Genomic DNA, 17,321 nt, shown 5'->3' with positions numbered 1-17,321 from the left:
TGACATGCCTGACCCTAGTTAATCTTCACAACCATTTCCACAAGGAAGGCCAAGGGAACCCATTTCACAAGTGAGAAAACTGAGGCTTCAAAAGACTAACAAACTTGTTCAGTGTCACAAATGGATTTGTAGTAGGATTTGAACTCGGAGTCAGCGTGATTAGCAACTACTCTGTTGTATGCCCCCACTTTCTGGACAAATTGGAAAAGCTGTTCAGTGGCCGGGACATCCAGAGACAGATCCATGGCCTGTCACCTTACAGGGATGTCTAAAAGAAGGCACTGGGACCAAAATGGCAGTAGAGAAGGAACAGAAGCCAGCAGTAAAACATGCGGAATGTCAAGGGTGGAGAGCCTAGATGCTCCTGTCCCCTGTGCCCAAGCAGGTTCACTCTGAAACCACACACAAGGGGCTAAAGATGCTGGGCTCAAGTTCACCTCCAGAAGACACTCATCCCAGGAGTTAACTCCTGGCTTTGCTCTCTTGCAATCCGGGTTTTGCAAATTTGCTAGTTTCCTTTTCTTCTTCCTTTTTTTAAGAGTAAGGACAGATGAGGTAATGACGTAGGGGTCACAGAGGAACTAACAGATGTTTGGATGTCACTTGGGAGATGAGGAAAAGACACTTAGCTGCTACAAAGGTAAAAATGAACATGGAGATGTGAAAACATGGGATTACACACACACACACACACACACAGCCTGAGAAATCCAGAATTAGCCTGGAGGCATAGACTAGACAGGTTTAAGGACCTGCCCAGGTAACTGAAAATATAATGAGGAATAAACACAGCCTTACACAGCTAGTCCAGGACGGAGGCCCTGCATGTCACCGTGGAGGAAGGAGAAGGCTGGGACAGCCTGCCCACCTCCTGTCCCAGCTGTGCACAGTATATGTGCGTATCCACATGTGTGTACGTGTGTGCATACATGTGCACCACACTCAGGTGTGTGCTTGACTATGGGCAAACATGTAGAGGCCAGAGGAGGATTTGAGCTATCCTTCAAAACTCTCCATCTTGCTTCTCTGAGACAGGATATCTCCCCCCTGTCCCCTGAGCTCACTGGTTTTTAGCTAGGCTGATCAATAGCCAGCCCTGGCAATCCTTCTGTCTCCACTCCTACCAGCACTCGGGTTTCAGGTACAGGTGAGACCATGCCTGGCTTTTTGCTTGGGAGCTGGGGATTTGAACTCAGGTTCATGTGTACATAACAAGCACTCTTACTGAGTCATCTGTCCCTTCCCCACCATGCTTTTTTACAGTTGAATACCTCTCAACTTAAAAAAAAAAAAAAAAAAGCACAGTGGGCCAGAAAGAGAAAGAGCTGCCACCTAAGTCTGACATCCCTACATGACAAGGCATAGCAGGCCAAGAAAAGCAGCCTAGAAAAGGCCCCAGTGCTTCACGAGAAACAGAGCTCAAGTCTCTGAAAGGTGTGTCTGGGAGACAGGGGACCCTGCACGTAACTTGTGTCCCATTTTTTGAGCTATTCAGAGATGGCCAATGTGCAGCGTTACTCTGGCAGTCAAACACCACTAGACCACAGCAGGTGGTGGCACCACTTGCTGCCCCAGGCTGGGTCTGGGTGAGAGCAGGAGAGAGGGGAATGCGGGCTGCAAGGCTCATCCCATAGGCAGGCGCCACGGCTGGGAGTGTGGGAGATACGAGGCACCTACCTACCTAAGGCACAGTGTCCAGAAGGCAGGCTCGCGCGCCCTAGCACTGGCCTGGGTTCCAGTTGAGGAGCTCTGGATCAGCATCAGCCTCTAAGTCACTGGAGCTTTCTACTGCTCCTGAGCATAGATGACTTCTGTGGTACCCCACAGCCTATTCTTCAGTAAAAAATAAATCTGTCACAGCAATGAAAGCCAGGACTCAACACACAGCTGTAGGCCTGGGCCCCAGGCCAGCACAATACAGGAGGAGATAATGCCTGGAATCTAGCCCAGGATGGCCCTTCCTTGTGCTCTCCCCCGGCACTATTCAGCCAATTCAGGGCTTGCTGACACCAAGCCTGGGAAGACTAAGCACCTCCATACTTGGAGCTTTGTGCCCACAGACTATAGACACTTTGCATGACAGATGAGCCTGGGGCAGGAAACTAGCCCCCTTGAATAGACAAGCAGACCATTCTACATAGCCAAGAGCAGCCACTAAGAAGAGCGTTCTGGGCAGACAAGCTCAACATGGGCTGGGAAACACCAAGATACCCCAGACTGGGCCCAAAGTGCTTATCCAGGCCTGTATGAACACACGGTGTTTCAGTGCCCCCAGCGCAGCGCCTCAACAGAGACACTAACAGACATACAGTGTGAGTCCCTCTGTCTAACACACCTGGACACATATAGCTCCCAAGTGCATCCCATGCAGCACAGGGGAGGGCCTAGGGAAGGGAGCGGGGCTCTTCTTGTCACTTTCACTTCTGCAGGGGTGGAAGGTGGTGAAATACTTCTTCCGACGAAAAGGAAAAAGATTTATCATCGCCCTTCCAGTCCACAGTCCAACAGCATTAAAGGCCACACTGGACTGGTGGACACGTCAGACGGGAACAAGGCGAGACAAAAGCAGTTATCAAAACAGGAAGGCTGAGGAGGTGCTCAATTGGTGCCTGTGTCTCAGGTCCAACCACCTGAATTCAACGCACAGAATCACATTTAATACAACAACAACAACAACAACAACAACAAACAACAACAAACCAACCTCAAATGCAATGGTGTATGCTTGTCATCTCAGTACTGGGGAGGTGAAGACAGGTGAACTCCTGGGGTTCACCAACCTAGCTGAACCAATGAGCTCCAGGCCAACGGGAGCCCTGTCTCAAAATCTAAGGTATGCAGCATCTAAAAAGCGATAGCAATGTTGTCATATGGCTACTAATGCACCCTACACATGTGTGCACCTATATGTGCAAGAAAATATGCACGTGCACACACACACACACTCGAGAAAAATGCTATTTAAAAAAGGTGGTGGTGCATGCCTTTAATCCTAGGGTTTGGGAGGCAGGGGCAAGTATAGGCTTTCTCAGAGGCTAAAATGGCATCAGATCCCCTGGAGTTCAATTTAGAGATGGTTGTGAGCTTCCGAGTGTGGGGTCTGGGAATCAAATCTGGATCCCCTGCTCTTCTCCAGCTCCCATGTTAAATACACACACACACACACACACACACACACACAAACACACACACAAACACACACACACACACACACACAAACACACACACACACACAAACACACACACACAAACACACACACACAAACACACACACACACAAACACACACACACACACACAAACACACACACACACAAACACACACACAAAAACACACACACAAACACAAAAACACACACACAAACACACACACACAAACACACACACACACACAAACACACAAACACACACACACACACAAACACACACACACACACAAACACACACACACACACAAACACACACACACACAAACACACACAAACCCACACACACACAAACACACACACAAACACACACACACACACACACACACACACCTGTCAGTTATACACACCCTGGTAAACCTGGAGAGGAGGCAGGGATAAAAACAAGTTAGTTTTCTTGTTCAAGGGATGGCCCAGGCATTTCATGAGATATGCTGAAGAAGGCCAGGGTCTCCCTTTGATTCAACAAACACTCCTAATACAGTAAATAAGGAGCCTGCGAGTGAGAGAAGGTAGGCGGGAACCAAACAAAGAGAAAAACCAAAGCAAATACAGGAAGTGAAGAAGAAGAAGAAGTGTACAGAGGCTGCAGAGAAGGCTCAGTGGGGAGAGTGCGCTCTAAGGCTTTGCCAGACAACCCGAACACAGGAGCAGCACTCATGCCCTGCAGCTTACACCCTCTGCTACACTAGCTCTATGCCTCTGACTTCTGTGGGCACCTCTACTTACGCACGCACGCATGCACAAACACATACATGCACACACACAAACATATACATGTGCACACACACAAATAAATCTTGACCAAGTGTGGGTACAGGAAAGGAGTTGGGCACAGGGTGGAAGTGAGGCCTTCCCAGGCCCCAGAAACTATTTGAAAGGCCCCTAGATCCCAGACTCAAATGGACAATTAATCAGACTAGAGCAGGAAGGAAGTCCTGAAAGAAGCACTGGAGACAAAACCCAATGAGATCCCACAGGTCCTGAAAACAGGTTCATTTAACAGAAGCTGAGATTTAGCACAGAGTAACACTCTTGCAATGGTAGTCTCAAACGGAGAACAAATGCCTAACAAAGCGCCTCTTTAACATATCAAAGTGGGTCTGGCTGCCAAGATCTCCAGCATCTACCAGTCCTGACTTTTTACAGGGTATGGCTGGGATGCCCCACCCCCTACCCTAAACTCCTCCAGCCCAGGGGCTGGGCTTCCCTTCCCTAATTTAGGTACCTCACCCTTTCTCTAGTCATCCACCCTTTACTCTCCCAGTTCTCTCCTCTGGTCTGGCTCAGGGTTATGTCCATTCTGGACTCCCCCAGATGTCCCTGCCTCTGGCTATGCTCTCCCTCATGTCTACAACAAACCTCCTCTACCACACCAAGGAGTGTTAAATGTCCTTTCTTTTTTATTTCCTTCTTTCTTTCCTTTTTTTTTTTTTTTTTTGGTTTTTTTGGTTTTTTGAGGCAGGGTTTCTCTGTGTAGCCTTGGCTGTCCTGGAACTCACTTTGTAGACAAGGCTGGCGTGCGCCACCACGCCCGGACTTTTTTTTTTTTTTTTTTTTTTTTTTAATTCATGCAGACAACAAGAAAAGCGGAGATTTATAAGGAACAGGGCTGGAAAGGCAACGTGACTCATCGGAGTACTCCCTGCTCTAACCAAAGACCTGGGTTTGGTTCCTAGCACCCACATAGTGGCAGTTCTGGGGGATCTGACACCCTCTTCTGGCTTCACAGGCACCAGCACACATGGGATGGACAGACAGACAGACAGGCAAAACACACATACACATAAAATAATAAAAATCTAAAACAAATAGATCTAAAAAATAAAAAATAAAAAAAGATTTCTGCATTCCAGGATGGAAAACCTAGGCTACAAGAGAACCTGTTTATTTGTTTGTTTGTTTTCTGAGGGTTTTGTTGTTGTTGTTGTTTGCTTGCTTTAACATGGAGAATTGAGAAAGGATTAGAATACATACAACATAAAGAAAAGAAACATCATCTATATGCCAAGGATAAAGGCATCAGAATAAAATCATAAAAAAAAAAAAAGGGGCTGTTGAGATGGCTCAGTGGGTAAGAGCACCCGAGTGCTCTTCCAAAGGTCCAGAGTTCAAATCCCAGCAACCACATGGTGGTTCACAAACATCTGTAACAAGATCTGACACTCCCTCTTCTGGAGTGTCTGAAGACAGCTACAGTGTACTAACATATAATAAATAAATAAATCTTTAAAAAAAAAAAAAAAAAAAGATTTCTGTGATGCTTTGCATATACTCGTCCAGGGAGTGGCACTATTAGGAGGTGTGGCCTTGTTGGAGTTTGTTGGAGTAGGTGTGTCACTGTGGGTGTGGGCTGTAAGACCCTTAACCTAGCTTCCTGAGAATCAGTCTTCCACTAGCAGCCTTCAGATAAAGATGTAAAACTCTCAGCTTCCCCTGCACCATGTCTGCCTAGATGCTGCCCTGCTCCTGCCTTGATGATAATGGACTGAACCTCTAAACCTGTAAGCCAGCCCCAATTAGATGTTGTCTTTATAAGACTTGCCTTGAACATGGTGTCTGTTCACAGCAGCAAAGCCCTAACTAAGACTGTCAGTAAAGCTGAATTCTTTCCATTCAGGATCATTTGTTATAGCAAAGCTACAGCTGACCCAGAAAGCTGCACACTGAGAGATTCAGAAAGGCCAACGCAGTCTTCCACACGTTTTATCCTCATAACCACACAATGATGTCAACAAAAGTAACCAGTCTTTTCTAATTCTAAACCTTCTGCCCTGTGTGAGCTTTTGTTTTTGTTTTGTGTACTTTGTACATGTCCCTGTAGGTGCATGTGTGTATATGTGTACAAGTGGAGGTCACAGGCCAACCTTGGGTGTGGTTTCTCAGGAGTCAGCCACTTCAAGTTTTGAAACAGGGTTTCCCATTGGTTTGAGTAGGTTAGCGTCTGGTCAGGGATCCTCAGGATGGTCAGGAGGATGCCAGGATCCTCCTGGTGTGATCCACCAGCACTGGAGTCACAAGTGCACACAACCAATGCCTGGCTTTTCACGGAAGCTCCGGGGAACAAACACATGCTCTCGTGCTTACCTGGCAAACACTTTCTAGTTTTAACCTTTGAGACAGAATGTTCCTATATTGCCCAGACTGGCCCTGAATTCCTAAACTCAAGTAACCCCCATGTCTCAGCCTCCTAATAGGTAGGATACAGGCCCCAGTCACCCCACCTGGCTGGTGTTTACTTTTACAACTGGAAGAATAAAGCCATTCCTTCACTTTACTGCACCAAGCCCTGATCCTTGCCTTTAAAAAAAGCAAGAGGAAAAAAAAAAAAAAAAAAGAAGTAGGTTGAGAAACTGTCAGATCCTTTCAAAACCCCTTTAATTGAGGCTTATTAAAAAGTGCTATTATTCCCAATGAACAATGGGATCTGAAACCCCAAAACAGACTCTCCCTTGGTGGAGCTGCTGTCAGGGTGCAATGGCCTCCCTGGCCTGGCTATTCACATCCCTTACCCTGTTCTCCTTGTCCCTCAGGCTATCTTATCAGAGAAGTAAAAAGCTTGGGACTAAGCCCTGTCCGCCACCCTGAAGACAAACACCGAAGCCACGTGTCTGACCTGTGATATTGACAGGAGCACCCACTGAAGCAATTCCATAGCTAACATAAGGTTCTGGGACCTAACACAGACATCACCTCAGGTTGCCCGGGACAAAGCTCAGAGAATGGGAAACTGATGCCCAGAGAATACATGGAATTTGCCTGGAGTCGTATTCCATACACACTTCTCAGCCAGATCAAATCCCTTGGAATATTGGTCCAATTTGCATCAGAGATTCAAAACAGAAATAGGAAAAAACCACTAAGCCAACACAAACAAAAAATAAATGGAAATAAACAGGGCTCTGAATACAGCTCTAGGTCAATCGTGGAGTGCTTGCCTCCAGTTAGTAGAGCTCTAAAATCTAAAGTCCCCAGCCCCGAACCCCCAACCTCCAAAAAGAAAAGAAACAACTGACAAATATGGCTAATGAAGTTGAATGAGAGCAGCAGAGAGGGTATGGTGGTGTGCGGCTTTCTTCCCAGCACTTGGGAAACAGAGACAGCTGGATAGACGTCTGTGAGTTCCAGGTCAGCCTGCCTGACACAGAAAGTTCCAGGTCTGTTAAGATAGTGAGAACTTGTCTCAAAACAAAGACAAATATCAGAGAGTAGGGGTGGACAGAAAGGACTTCTCATCTAGCTTGGACGTCTCAAACATTTGGGAGTGTGGAACTTCTGCTCTGGAAGTCAGGATGCTTCTGGCCCAGTGACCAAGACATATACCTACCTGAGCTTTACCACCGCTGGAAACCCTTCCTAGCTCGAATGCCCAGCCAGGATGCATGGTCCAGTCCTGAGTCGTCCAAATGACTTCTGTCTATCTTCTCTATCGAATTCACCCCACCTCCCTCCGCCAAACAGACTTCTACTAACTACATCAATCCCTAACCTGCCGCTAGACCCAGAACTTCCCAGCTTCTTGCCTTTGATCACAGCACTGCCTGCTCTTGGACCATTCTCACACATTCTCTGCCGCTAAAACATCCCCCCAAAACATAGTGAACTGGGGGGCAATGGAGCGGGAATAACAGTATGGCGGCCTGAGACTAAGGCCAGTGCTCTCTAGCTCTCCCCATCCTCTGCTTTACGGGTCCAACAGGAAAGCAGCTATTTCACGAAAGATAGAAAGAATTCCTGGAATCTCTCCCAGCTCTGGATGCAGAGAAACCAACTGTGGTGGGGCAGAACAGGGAACACTTTCAGCCTGGCTTTGTTTTAGCAGGAAGACTGTTGTCCTGAGAAGAGACAGCTGCAGCCTCCCAGATATCAAAGTTTGAAAAAGAAATGCACAGGCTCTATGTCTCTAGCCCACCAGTGTGTCAGGCACAAAAAAACGGAGCCAGCCTTCTCTGGGCCAACCTTTAAACAGCCCAGTGGGCAGGAGAGATGGTGGAAGGTTAGTAGCAGAGGAATCCAGTTCAGTTCCCACATCAGGCGGCTCACAAGCACCTGGAACTTCGGCTCCAAGAAGATCCAACTCTTGATTTGCTTTGCTTGGTTTGGTTTTTGGAGACAGGGTTTCTCTGTGTAGCTGTAGAACAGGCTGACCTTGAACTCAGAAATCGACCTGCCTAAGCTTGTACCACCAAGAAACTTCTCTGGTCTCCATGGGCACCTGCACTTATGTGCACATAACTACACACATATACATATTTTAAAATAATAAAAACAAATCTAAAAAAATAAATAAATAAACTCAGCCCTGCAAAGAGTCAGCAATAGACACTGATGGATCCGACACAGCGTTTTTAGTAGAATTGGGTATCTGATGTAGGTAGGCTTCATAAAAAATTCCAATGGAAAGAAGAGAGAGATTCTAAGAGTTCTTCTTACATACTCAAGGATACTGAGTGACCATGCTACTCTGCAGACACTGGGATCTGCTGAGTATGGAAACAAAATCAAGAAACCCTCCCATCCATCCACATCTTGAATCAGAATGATCTGGTGACCTTTTTCTTCTTTCTCTTTCTCTCCTTCCCTTCTTTCTTCCTTCCTTCCTTCCTTCCTTCCTTCCTTCCTTCCTTCCTTCTTTCCCTTCTTCCTAAGATTTTTCCAGACAGGCTTTCTCTGTGTAGCCCTAGCTGTCCTGGAACTCACTCTGCAGACTAGGCTGGCCTAGAGCTCACAGAGATCTGCCTGTCTTTAGCCTCCCAAGTGCTAAAATTAAAAACATGTGCCACCACCACCCAGCTAACGTTTTCTTTTTAATCTTAGTAGTGATGTTCCCTCTTGACTCTGCCTTCCAAATCTCACCCAGTTTAAAACCCAGTATCTTAGCAGGGCATTGTGTTCTGTGCCTGGATGCCTGTAAACCCCGACGCATAGCAGGTGCAGGTAGGAGGATGTGGAGTCGAGGACAACCTGGGCTACATAGTCAGACCTTGGCCCCAGAACAAAGAACTTGGTTTCACATACGGCCAAACCACCCTAGTTGGGACAGGGAGACACAGCTAAGTTCAAGCCAGCCTCCCTGGCTGGTATCACCAAGATGAAGTCCCAGGTTCACCTCATTAAGGTCATAAGGACCCAACTCTCCCACTATAGCAATCAAAGGTTCTCGGGGTACAAAATAAGGAATTCTACCCATCTCTTTTCCAGAGTCCCGGTCTTGTCAAGCCACTGTGGCTGGCAAACACCCAGCAGGCCTCTGCCAGAAAAAAGGGTTCGGGAACAAACCAGCCAGTCACACAGTCTTCCTTCCTCCCTCCGCTCCTACTTAACAGGGTTTTCACCTCGCCACCCCCCCCCCCAGCCCCTTCGTCTCACTTCAAAGAACTTACTTATTCTCTATCTGAAACTCTCACTTCTATATTTGCTTGTTTTCCCCCTTCCAAGGGATCCACGAGGGTAGGGCACTTAGGGAACACGCAGTGCCTGGCAGCAGAGGCCGCTCAATAACTGGGCACAATTCAACAAGTGAACCGTCGAAGGCCTCACTTTGTGCCAGATGCGGGGCACTGGTGGGTGACGGGAGAGAGAGGGGGCGTTCTCTCGCTTTAGCCAAAAATGGCACAAAGAAGAAGCTGAAAGCCGAGGGGGTGGGGGGTTTCGGAGGGTTGGAGGTCCTTCAGGAGGACCCCAAAGTAGCTTGCCACAGTTCTTCCCGCCATGAACGCCCCCTGGCCTCGCCCCCCGCAGGCCCTGCGCTCACCCGCTGCAGCTCCATCTCGATCTCGCCGGCTTTGAGCACGATGGGTCCCCGCACAGCGTACTCCACCGCCTTCACCTGCGGGTTCATGGACTCCAGGGTGAGGATGCGGTCTCGAGGGCTGCGCTCCGGTCGCACCTTGAGCGCCGCCGAGGCTTCGGCTGCAGCGCTGCTGTGACTACGGCCCCAGGGGCCCGAGGCGCGGGGGCAGGAGCCCCGCCGCACCAGCACCGCTGCCCGCTGCATCGCGAACCTGCCGAGATTAGCCCTGGCCCAGAAAGAAGGAGAGCAAGACGTCACGCACAGCCCCAGGTGGACACCAGTCCCCCAAGAACCCAAGGCTCTCGGCCGGCAGCGCCAGCCTAGCTCCAGGGCTGTATTCCCACCCTCTGGTTACTGGGACCTTGCACCCTGCCACTGCAGCACCAAGACGCTACACCGCTAGGTTGCCGGAGCTGCGCCTAATGTGGGTATGCAACGTGCCTGTCGCCGCGGGACCGTCCGCACCGCTCCGGTTAAGGTGAGCCTGGGCTGCTCCCAAACCCGGTGGCCGGCCACCGCATCCTGGCGCCTGGCACCAGCACCTCCTGGCTCCCTGTATTCGCACACCCACCGCCGCCGACTCCGCCTCGGGCCTGCGCGCTGACTTCTGGGTCTTGTAGTTGTCTTGACCGTATCAACACTGCAGTGATGAACCGGATAAACTACAAGTCCTCTAAAGCCTGGCGCAGGCCAGACTGGGCTGGGCGGGGGGTGGGGAGCGGTCGTCTGGGCGGGGTCTTGGTGACAGAGAATCCCTACTTTAAGGCAGCGACTGTCCTTTCCAGAGGCTTTTGGAATTTTTTATTTGCTACTTGGCTGCTTCTCCCTAGATGCACACCCCGCCTCCCTTCACCCTCACCTCGGGACACCTACAGTGACGTGGGATGCGTGGTGATGCACTCTTCGCCTTGAGTTTCATCATCCCAGCCATATGGTTCTCCTAGCCACTCAGGGGCAGCTGGTTAGGAAGTAGGGCCACTGAAACTTGATATGCCACCCAGTCTCCTTCTCAGAATCAACGTTCTTGTTAGCAAAAATCTGTGTATGGGGAGGGTGGGGTGGGGGGATGGGGGTAGGGAGGTTGTAGGAAGGGACCACACACCAAGTGCTACAGTTTTGCATCACCTCTCTATCCGAAGGCCCACCTCACATCCATTGTATCCATTTTATTTTCTTTCTAGCCTTCCTAGCATCTAAAATTTACCTCATTTAGATACTTCTAGAGGACTCAGAAGGATAAAAACAATGTTTTTATTTTGTTTTGTTTTGTTTCTGTCCGTTGATTTCACAACATCTCTAACACTATATAGGCACTTAGTAAATATTTGTTGACTACACAGAACATGGTGGCAATTACTTTGGGCAAAAGTATCCAGCCAGTAGATCCCTCCACACATGCATTTTGCACATGCGGAGTGTATTAGAAAGAGTTCTCTAGAGTCACAGAACTATACAGTAAACAACAGCTATATAGTTGTCTCTATATAGTAAAGGAATTTGTTGATGGCATACATTCTGTAGTCCAACTCCCCATCAATGGTCAGCAGCAGCTGTGAATGGAAGTCCAAGGATCTAGCAGTTGCTCAGTCCCACATGGTAAGCAGGCAAAGAAGAGTGAATCTTCCTTCTTCCGATGTCCTTATGTAGGTCTCCAGCAGAAGGCATAGTCCAGATTAAAGGTGTGATGGCACACACCTTTAATCCCAGATAACAATGAACTCAGAGATCTCCCTGTCTTAATCTTCTGGGATTCATACCCACTATGCCTCAGAGAGCCTTCTAATTCTGGATTGCAGTTCATTCCAGATATAGTCAAGCTGAAAACCAGGAATAGCCACTACACGGAGCAAGCTTGGGACAAGACTAGGTTGAGTGTGCAATTGGTGCAAAGGTAGAAATGTAAGCTAGGGGGCTGGAGAGATGGCTCAGCGGTTAAGAGCACCAACTGTGCCCGGCGTGGTGGTGCACACCTTTAATCCCAGCACTCGGGAGGCAGAGGCAGGGGGATTTCTGAGTTCGAGGCCAGCCTGGTCTACAGAGTGAGTTCCAGGACAGCCAGGGCTATACAGAGAAACCCTGTCTCAAAAACCAAAACCAAAACCAAAAAAAAAAGCACCAACTGCTCTTCCAGAGGTCAATTCCTGGCAACCACATGGTGGCTCACAACCATCTGTAATGGGATCTGATGCCCTCTTCTGGTGTGTCTGAAGACAGCTACAGTGTACTCATATAAATAAAATAAAATAAATAAATCTTTTTTTAAAAAATTCCTTAAAAAAAATAAAAAAGAAAGAAATGTAAGCTAACAGGCTGAGCCACAAACTTCTGCAAGGAGGACATGATGGAGGACATGATGGAGGACATGATGAAGGACATGATGGAAGACATGATGGAGGACATGATGGAGTTGATTTCCTTCCCTCTGCCTCAGACTCCCTATCTGCAAAATAAATTGAGTTAAATGGCCTCCTTTTTCCCTTGGTGTCTTGAACATTTTGTAATTCTGGGAGTTTTGAGGCCAAACAGCCCAGAGTTTGCACAGTCGCAACAAACACATTTGTCTTATGAAACTTGGGAAAAGGAGACACTATTTATTCAGTGTAGGGGAGAGGCAGTATAGGGGAGACAGAAGCAGGAAATTGAGGTGGTGGTGGGCTGAGAATAATTGCACACAACCACTTTTGAGTCACCTGACTTCAAGCATGTCACTGTCCTCCTCATGTGTGAAATGGAGGCAGCAGTACCTACCATGAGCAACTGAGGAGAAAGTTCTGGTGGGACTTGGCAGAACTTGGATCCTGAAGTTACACCACACTCTTGTTGATCTCTCCTCAAGGGACTACCATACACTTTGATCAAACAAATCGATTACTCATGAAAGAGGAATGTGTCAGGGAGAACAGAAGCCAAAGATAGCTCTAAGTATTCCTTAGTAAACGAGTCTGACTTGTCAAGTCCCTGCAAAGAAGTTATTTATGTGGTATAGGAGGCTGCTGCTGCTTCTCTGTCATCTTCTCTTACAAGGAAAGAAATAGTTTATTAAGGGAGAGATGCAAAGAAGTAGAGAGGTGAGCCAGGCCTTCCCTGTGGGCTGCCTCCCAGAAAGCAAGCAGGAAAAAAGGCTGTCTGGGCTTTTTTTTTTTTTTTTTTTTTTTTTTTTGGTTTTTCGAGACAGGGTTTCTCTATATAGCCCTCGCTGTCCTGGAACTTGCTTTGTAGACCAGGCTGACCTCGGACTCAGAAATCCGCCTGTCTCTGCCTCCCGAGTGCAGAGGTGTGCGCCACCACGCCCGGCCTGGGCTTTTGTTTTTAATTTTATATTATGCATACAAGTGTTTTGTCTGCATGTATGTCTGTGCTCCATGTGGGTGCAGTGCCCACAGAGGCCAGAAGAGGGTGTCAGATCTCCTGAAATTATAGTTATAGACATTTGTGAGTGGCCATGTCATTGCTGAAAACCAAACTTGATTCCTCTAGAAGAGCAATCAGTGCTCTTAACCACCGGATAACTCTCTATTCTCATGTTTGGGCTTTTAATTGACCAACACCTCTCTTAACAAGGTCCCCTCCTCAGCCTTTGTCTCTTTGCGCAGCATTTAGTCTCCAGGTTGAAGATTCTCCCAGTGTTGTAGGACCTCTAAGTACTTCAATGGTTTTCAATGTTCTGTTATTACTCACTCTGCCCCTTTGAAGAGCCATGCAAACACATACCTCCACGCCCAAACCCCACTCAACTTCGACCTCACATAAGGTAAATTCATCCCTGTCTGTGATGATTTGTATATGCTTGGCCCAGGGAGTGGCACTATTTGAAGGTGTGGCCTTGTTGGAGTAGGTGTGTCACTGTGGGTGTGAGCTTAAGACCCTCATCCTAGCTGCCTGAAAGTCAGTATCTGCTAGCAGCCTTCAGATGAAGATGTAGAACTCTCAGCTCCTCCTGAACTATGCCTGCCTGGATGCTGCCACACTTCCACCTTGATGATAATGGACTGAATCTTTGATCCTTTAAGCCAGCTCCAATTAAATGTTGTCCTTATAAAAGTTGTCTTGGTCTTGGTGTCTGTTCACAGCAATAAAAAGCTAAGACACTGTCCTTTGAGTCACTGTGCTGTCTGTCATTCCAGCTTGTGCTGTCTGTCATTCCAGCTATCTCTACCCTAATCAGTAGAAATAAGGGGTGTGAGAGGAGGTCTTTCAGGAGTACACACAAGGCCAACTGAGAAAAAACACCCAGAATGCTGCCCAGTTACACTGGCTCCCACATCACTGTTGCAAAACACAAGTAGCTCATGTCCCTACCATATCCAGTGCCACTGTGTCTGTGAGATTGCATAAGAAAGTTCCCAGGCTTAGAGGTGTGACTCAGTGGTAGGTGGCCTGTCTACCATTCTTGAGGTGGAGAGGAAAGGACACTGACCAAAACAAACAAACAAAAGAACCAACCAACCAAAACACCTCATGTGAACCACCCTTAATTGTGTACAAAGCACAAAAGGGCAAGCAAAATTACTTCTGCTTTGCAGAGCCTCGGTTTAAACAACTTGTTCGGCCAGCCAGGGGGCATGGAGTAGGACCTGTGCTTCATAAATCAGGTGCTAGAGTCCTGGCCTCCCACCGTTCTCTACGCCCCGCCCCCTAGCCCACTGATTCGCTGGGACTCTAGAATCAATCTTGTGTAACTCTGAATTTGGAAATATGAACTGTTGATCACAATTATCTGAGCTTTGAAAACTTTCTTCATGGCTCGTGTAACAGGGGGTGGCAATTCCATGAACTTTGCTTTTATTTTGCTCTCCATACCCACGGCAAGCCAGGAGTCAAAAGATCCTAAATATGAAAGTAAATCTTGACTGAGTAGCCCATGAATGCCTTCCGGTTGGCAAGATGAGTGTTCCAAACATACAACAAAGGCAGCCCACCCACACAGCTGGTCATGCATTCACAAGGCTTTTTCGTCATTCCTTAATTCAACAAGGTCTTATTGGAGACGTATCGTGTAGTAGGCACTGTGCTGAGTTCTAAGACATTGATAAGCAGAACAGCTTGTCCCACATAGAACAGTTTCGTAACAAAAGCAGATGCCACCGGGCTCATCACGTACCCGAACGTGACGACAAACCGTAATGAGTGCTGGGTAGAAAGGAATGGCGTTCTGTGAAAGCAGAGAAGCTGAGTGAGAGCTAACCAGAGTTAAGTGACCTGTGAGCTTCAGAGAAGGATAAAGGACAGCGGCACTGGTGCTGTGGTCTTGGTGGGGTAAGGGGAGCTTGTTGAAGCAGGAAGTAATTTTTTGTTTTGGTTTTTGGTTTTTGGTTTTTCGAGACAGGGTTTCTCTGTATAGCCTTGGCTGTCCTGGAACTCACTTTGTAGACCAGGCTGGCCTCGAACTCAGAAATCCGCCTGCCTCTGCCTCCCGAGTGCTGGGATTAAATGATAACTCAAGTATTTAATCCCAGTACTCCAGAGGCAGAGGCTGTAGATCGCTGTGAGATTGAGGACAGCCTGGTTTACAGAGTGACTTAGTGAGCCCAAAGCCAGATAGAGACACTTAAAGCCTTGACCCCAGGCGGGAGGGGGAGGCTGTAAGGACGGCGTATGACTGGAAAAGCCCTTAGGGTCCCTAAAGATCCTGTCTCAAAAAGGGGGGCTCAGCAACCTAGTAAGTTTGAGACCAGTCTGGGCTACTTGAAATCCTGCCTCAAAAACAGAAACAGTAAGAGGGCAAGGGGTAGCTCCGGGGCAAAGATGGCTGCCATGCAAGCCTGGCAGGCTGATAGAGAACTGTCTCCACACAGGTTTCCTCCAACCTCCACACACGTGCTGAGGCACCTTTGCCCTCGCACATACATCATGAGCACACATACATACAGCAGTAATTTACAAATAAGTAACTCTCTGCTTCCTCACATAAAGCAACCCAGAAAATCCAAATCTGATAAGGAATTAATACCCAGATATCCAAGAAACTAAGTGTAGTGGCTGTTCCTGGTTGTCAACTTGACTATATCTGGAACGAACTACAATCCAGAATTGGAAGGCTCTCCTGGGATCCTAACCTGGAGGCTGGTAGATACAAGTTTCTGACCTGGATCTTGGCATGGAGATCTTGAGGCATAGTGGCTATGAATCCCAGAAGATTAAGACAGGGAGATCTCTGAGTTCAAGGTCATCTGGGAAAAAGCAAGTCCCAGATCCAGGCTTGGTGGCACACACCTTTAATGTGGCCCACACCTTCTGCTGGAGACCTAAATAAGGACATTAGAAGAAGGAAGATGGACTCTCTCTCCTTCCCCTGCTTGCCTTGTGGGACTGAGCAACTGCTAGATCCTTGGACTTCCATTCACAGCTCCTGCTGACCATTGTTGGAAGTTAGATTACAGACTATAAGTCATCAACAAATTCCCTTACTATATAGAGACTACCCATAAATTCTGTGACTCTAGAGAACCCTGGTTAATATTCTGATTTGAAAAGGGGGGCTGGTGAGATGGCTCAGCGGGTAAGAGCACCTGACTGCTCTTCTGAAGGTCCTGAGTTCAAATCCCAGCAACCACATGGTGGCTCACAACCATCCGTAATGAGATCTGACCCCTCTTCTGGAGTGTCTGAAGACAGCTACAGTGTACTTACATGTAATAAGTAAATAAATCTTTAAAAAAAGAAAAAGAAAAGGGGACAAACTGCCTATTCAGACTAACCATATCGGCAAGCTTTGGGGTCAACTAAGAGTCGCTTTTTCAATGGATAAGATCAAGAGGTAACAAAGAAGATGCCTGTCTTCAACTTTGGCTATCCAAACACATGCACATCTACCCATACATGTACACACATAATTTCATATATCATATACACATGAGAAAAAAGGGGCAAATGAGCTGAACAGATCTTCAAGAAAAGATAATGGTCATGGATATAGGAAAAGGTGCTCAATACCCTGAGTCATCATCAGAGAAATGCAAATCAAAGCTATAGTAAGATGTCATCTCACCCAGTTGGAAGGCACACCAAATCTCACACACACACACACACACACACACACACACACACACACACACACACACAGTGGATAAGAAGGGAGGAGATGGGAACTCTGATACACTGTTCCTGGGAATATACGTTAGTGCAGCTATTATGGAAATAGAAATTGAAGAAGAATTTCTGGAAAGGAGCTGAGTCTGCAAAGGCTGATTGATTTCAACTGCAGTGATGTGGAGAGGTTGAGATGATTATAATTTATCTTGGGCTAAATTTAACCCCCTAAATAGCTATACCTTGCTCACCTCTTTATCAGACCTGGCATCCTCTCACTAACAGATTAAAAAT

At 47.5% G+C, this 17,321-nt stretch overlaps 1 protein-coding gene across 1 annotated transcript in view; it reads right to left on the bottom strand.

Moving 5' to 3' along the window:
* Gpt2 (glutamic pyruvate transaminase (alanine aminotransferase) 2) overlaps window positions 1-10,553 on the bottom strand; it is a 36,327-nt gene extending 25,774 nt beyond the window's left edge. Inside the window, exons 1-2 of the mRNA NM_173866.4 lie at window positions 10,440-10,553; window positions 9,960-10,224 (exon numbers count right to left, since the gene is read on the bottom strand). Of these exons, the coding sequence (NP_776291.1) occupies window positions 9,960-10,202 (243 nt within the window). The 5' untranslated portion in view covers window positions 10,203-10,224; window positions 10,440-10,553. The remainder of the gene's footprint in view (window positions 1-9,959; window positions 10,225-10,439) is intronic.
* Between the last annotated feature and the right edge of the window lie 6,768 nt (window positions 10,554-17,321).

Source organism: Mus musculus, chromosome 8 (genome assembly GCF_000001635.26).
Source record: "Mus musculus strain C57BL/6J chromosome 8, GRCm38.p6 C57BL/6J".
NCBI lineage: Eukaryota > Metazoa > Chordata > Mammalia > Rodentia > Muridae > Mus > Mus musculus.
This window is presented reverse-complemented; position numbering and strand designations above follow the sequence as displayed.